Genomic DNA, 3,872 nt, shown 5'->3' with positions numbered 1-3,872 from the left:
AATCAACTCAGCAGGAAAAAAGCACGACATGTGAAACAAGCGGGAAAAAAGCTCAGTTATTGTGAAGCCAGCAGGGAAAAAGCTCAAAACTGTGAAGTTAGCAGGAAAGATTTTTTTTCCTGCTCATAGTTCGCACACTGAAACACAGGCGGCGCTTTATGTGAGCTTTTTTCCTGCTCGATTTTTCCTGCTGGATTGGCAGAGGTCTTTTTTGGATAATGTTATTTTCCTTGCTAATTAATATACATTAAATGTTACTCAATTCACGAATTAGTTTATTACAGCAACGGATATTCGTTCGATCAGCCTAATAAGCATCGACGCGTGGCGCCTTGGCATAGTATTCACTGGACTTCCGATCACCCAACAGTCCTTGGCGATGTCTCTCCAAACGCATAGCCTGCAAACAAAAAGAATATTGCAAAACCCATTGACTATCATAACCACAAGATTCTAGAGCCTTACCTGGAATCGCTTCATCTGCAGATGCATGAAGGCGCACTCCTGGAAATCGGCCAAAATGTTTGCACACTTTTCGGCTCCCTTGACCGTTCCGTACGCCTCCAGACAGTCGATCGATGCCATTTCCAGTTCGCCGCACTTGTCGTACTGCTGGAAGTTGACCATCGATGCGGTCAAATCCGTGAAGGGAGAACGGAAGAACGGACCCAGAGACATCCTGCAAGAGCGGAGAAAAGAACGGAATACTTTTTTACTGGAAGCTACACAGAGTTCTGTCAAAACAAGAGGTGATGTAACACAAAACGAATCAAAGAATGTTCGGTGCGCTGCTTGATTTTAGCAGTACAGAACTGTTTTCACGCGCATTTGGAACTTCTGAGTACTAGTTTAACCGGGAGTATGAATAAAGCTTTCACATCTAAACGGAATATAAGCAAAATTAAAGTAAATCGGACCTTAAAATTTCACACAACCTGTGGCGATGAAGAAACACAGAAATCGTCTCCGAATCACACCAAAAGATGATGACGAACTGTCAAACGCGTGGAAAAGAAAAATAATGATGACGGACGGAAGGGACAAGTTGGGAATGAAATGAAATTTGTTCTAAGCTGACTGGTACTAATTTAACCCTCAACGTGAATAAAATCAAATCTTGATCAACGCACACGGAGAACTTTGGAAATGCTAGTTAGATTAGCAATTATTACATTTTTCACATATTTGGATTTTAAGCATATCATAGCTTATCAAATATGCGTCACGAATATATTTTTTATACTTTACCATGCATTTTCAGAAAATATAAATTTCATTGATTTTTGGGCTACCCTTTCTTATACTTTGGACTTGGTGAATTTTTTCCATAGTTTCTGTTGCAGGATCTCACGCCATTTTAGCAAAAAGAACGTTTTCACAAGTTTCATAGGGCCTATCCATAGGGCTATAGCCAAAATTAATAAAATTTTCAGCTCTCGTATTACCTTTAAAGTTAATTGAGAAAACTTCAACAACTATGGTAAGGAGTCCAGGAAGGAGTGATAAAATAAACAAATTTCAGCCATCCGGAGGTAAGCCATCATTTCATCCACCATCATGCCCACCAATTAAAAATTTAGCTATCTTTTTCAGCAATTTCCTTGATCTGCCTGAGATGTCACCTGCTCAATTAATAACTACCAACACGTTCGTCGTTTTCTTCTCAAAACAACCAGCAATTCTGACGGAATAAGGTTCCTTACAAGCGGAAAAGTGCAATATTATGGAGGCGAGTTGGTAGTATGCGCTGAGAACGGCACCGGGAAGAAGATAATCGAGCATTTTAACATGGTCAAGCAACTATTGGCGCGTGTTAAACTCCATTAAGAACGCTGCATTACATGAAGAGTGCATTCTAATGTTCAGCATACTATTGAATAAATAAATGTCTTTTTATCAATTTGTTTCGTTAACTTGATTATGGTTCTCTTTGTGCTCTAGTTAGGGTCTGAAAAGTAAACAAAACTGTAACGGAAGCATAAATATAAAAGCGTTTTAAAGCATTGTGCATCTTAAACACCGATTATACTTATGAAAGTATAAACCGGTTATATGCATGCTAAGGAGTGAATAGACCGAATATGGTTTTAGTATAACTTTTAAGCATTTTAGTATCGAATTATTTATCCGTGCACAGCGGCTCATTCACAAATTTCATAACGCCGGAAATGACTTTTTTTTTAACACCCGCCTACACGCAAAAAAAATTGTGCGGTAAGAACTACTATTTTAGGGGGTTAATTTCCCGTATAAATATGAACCATTTTTGTACTGTTTCCAAAACAGTCCTCAACCGCATGTTACAATATCTGAACAGTTTGATATAACACCCAAATTAACAATGAATCAACAATACCGGAAATTGTTTGGCAGTTTGATAAATGGTAATTGTAAAAACTACAATATGGGGAATGGTTAAGTTATGTCACCATTAGAAAACGACAAATTTCCAGAACAAAATTTTTCGTTTCCCGTTCGCCAAACAGTCAATATACAATCCATTTTTGGTTCAATCTACTGTAATGCAAACGGTTCATAAGTAGTTAACCTATATGGGTTTCATGAAAATATTTACGGTATATATAATTATGAATTTATAGTTCGTTATTGTTATTCCACCAAATACGGTATTGTTTTTTTTTCTTTTCCTCTAAATTCTTAAACACTTACAATTAGTTTTATCACTCGAGTTATTATTGAAAACTTGGAATACACAATTTCTCACAATATTACATTTTTGTTTAAAATTAACAAAAAGTACGACGAAGTTATCGATTTTTGTAATTCGATGCACATACGGGCTTATTCAAGTGTCGATCCGGAACTTCATCAGCGATCAGAAACGTTGGGTACACCGAATCACGGGCTTCATTATCCGATTTGTTTTTCCGGAACTTACCCCGTCCCGTAGCTGTAGGTTCGGGTTCGGCTGTTCCATTTCTGGACATAATTTGTCGATATCTGCTGATTGGGGCAGCAAGGGCTGTTGAGTTCGGTTTTCACGGAAGTTTCCATACTCCCGCAGTTCGTAGGTTTGATTATTTTTTTTAGATTCAAATACTGAAAAAAGAGAAGTATTAAATACTGTTTGAATCCTCTTTCGTATCAAATTACTCGCTAGAAAAACTTGCTTGGAATCATCGAACTTTTGCGGACAAGCGAACATTTTCGGGTTGCCTTCCGTGATCCGCAGTTGATACTCTCGCTTGCTTATTTTAAATTTTTGATGCTGAAATGAAAATAAAATGTTAAATACTGTTTTGATCCTCATTCGTATCAAATTACTTACCAAAAAACTTAGAACAAAACAGAATAACAGACTTTTTGCAAACTTGTGAAGTAATTTTTTCCTGTTTTCGTGAACAGCACAAACAAACACGCTAAGAATAATGCCAGCGAGTTTAGCATAATTTACAAAAGTTTCATACGGTAATTAAAAATAATTTCTAGTTTTCATTAATCTGGATCAAAAATATTAAACAACATAAATTTTGTGTTGGTTTCCTTTTTTGGTTGAGTTGTGTGGAAAGACAACAGGTAAATATTTTCAAAGCTAAACGATCACTTCGATATCTGGTGGCCAGTAGAAGAACCGGCGAAAAAGGGGTTTGGGATGAGAACGCATTGTGTGCAGCATAGGAAGGACCACACAATGTATACTTTTTCTAGGAATAGGTATTGTGTAGACTATCAGAGAGCACTGAAAAACATAATTAAATTTTTTTTTTCTTCGAAAATATACAGGTCCGGTCGGTGTTCATGTAAGTTTAGTGGGAGAAAAAAGGAAAATTTGTGTTTCACGACATAGGTTATAAATATCAAGTAATAAACATTCGTATTCTTTGGTAATTTTTTGTGATATCAGGTGTATT

At 36.8% G+C, this 3,872-nt stretch overlaps 1 protein-coding gene and 1 long non-coding RNA gene across 3 annotated transcripts; both read right to left on the bottom strand.

Moving 5' to 3' along the window:
* Positions 1–205: 205 nt before the first annotated feature.
* Positions 206–1,041, bottom strand: LOC5575681. 2 transcript variants are annotated; one of them, XM_021845534.1, is made up of 3 exons: positions 936–1,041; positions 466–679; positions 206–400 (listed from the first exon to the last, which is right to left on the bottom strand). In XM_021845534.1, exons 2-3 carry the CDS (start codon positions 676–678, stop codon positions 308–310), a joined length of 306 nt encoding a protein of 101 aa, XP_021701226.1. In that variant the 5' UTR covers position 679; positions 936–1,041; the 3' UTR covers positions 206–307. The 2 variants fall into 2 exon arrangements, with proteins under 2 accessions (XP_021701226.1, XP_001655803.1); XM_001655753.2 differs by having other exon boundaries at positions 918–1,038.
* A 1,704-nt stretch (positions 1,042–2,745) lies between these two features.
* Positions 2,746–3,364, bottom strand: LOC110675730. The gene is made up of 3 exons (XR_002499741.1): positions 3,290–3,364; positions 3,115–3,229; positions 2,746–3,060 (listed from the first exon to the last, which is right to left on the bottom strand). It is a non-coding gene; the product is annotated as an uncharacterized LOC110675730 (long non-coding RNA).
* Between the last annotated feature and the right edge of the window lie 508 nt (positions 3,365–3,872).

This window comes from Aedes aegypti, chromosome 2, assembly GCF_002204515.2.
Source record: "Aedes aegypti strain LVP_AGWG chromosome 2, AaegL5.0 Primary Assembly, whole genome shotgun sequence".
Lineage (NCBI taxonomy): Eukaryota > Metazoa > Arthropoda > Insecta > Diptera > Culicidae > Aedes > Aedes aegypti.
Note: the sequence above shows the minus strand (reverse complement) of the source record. Positions and strands in the feature narration are given on the sequence as shown.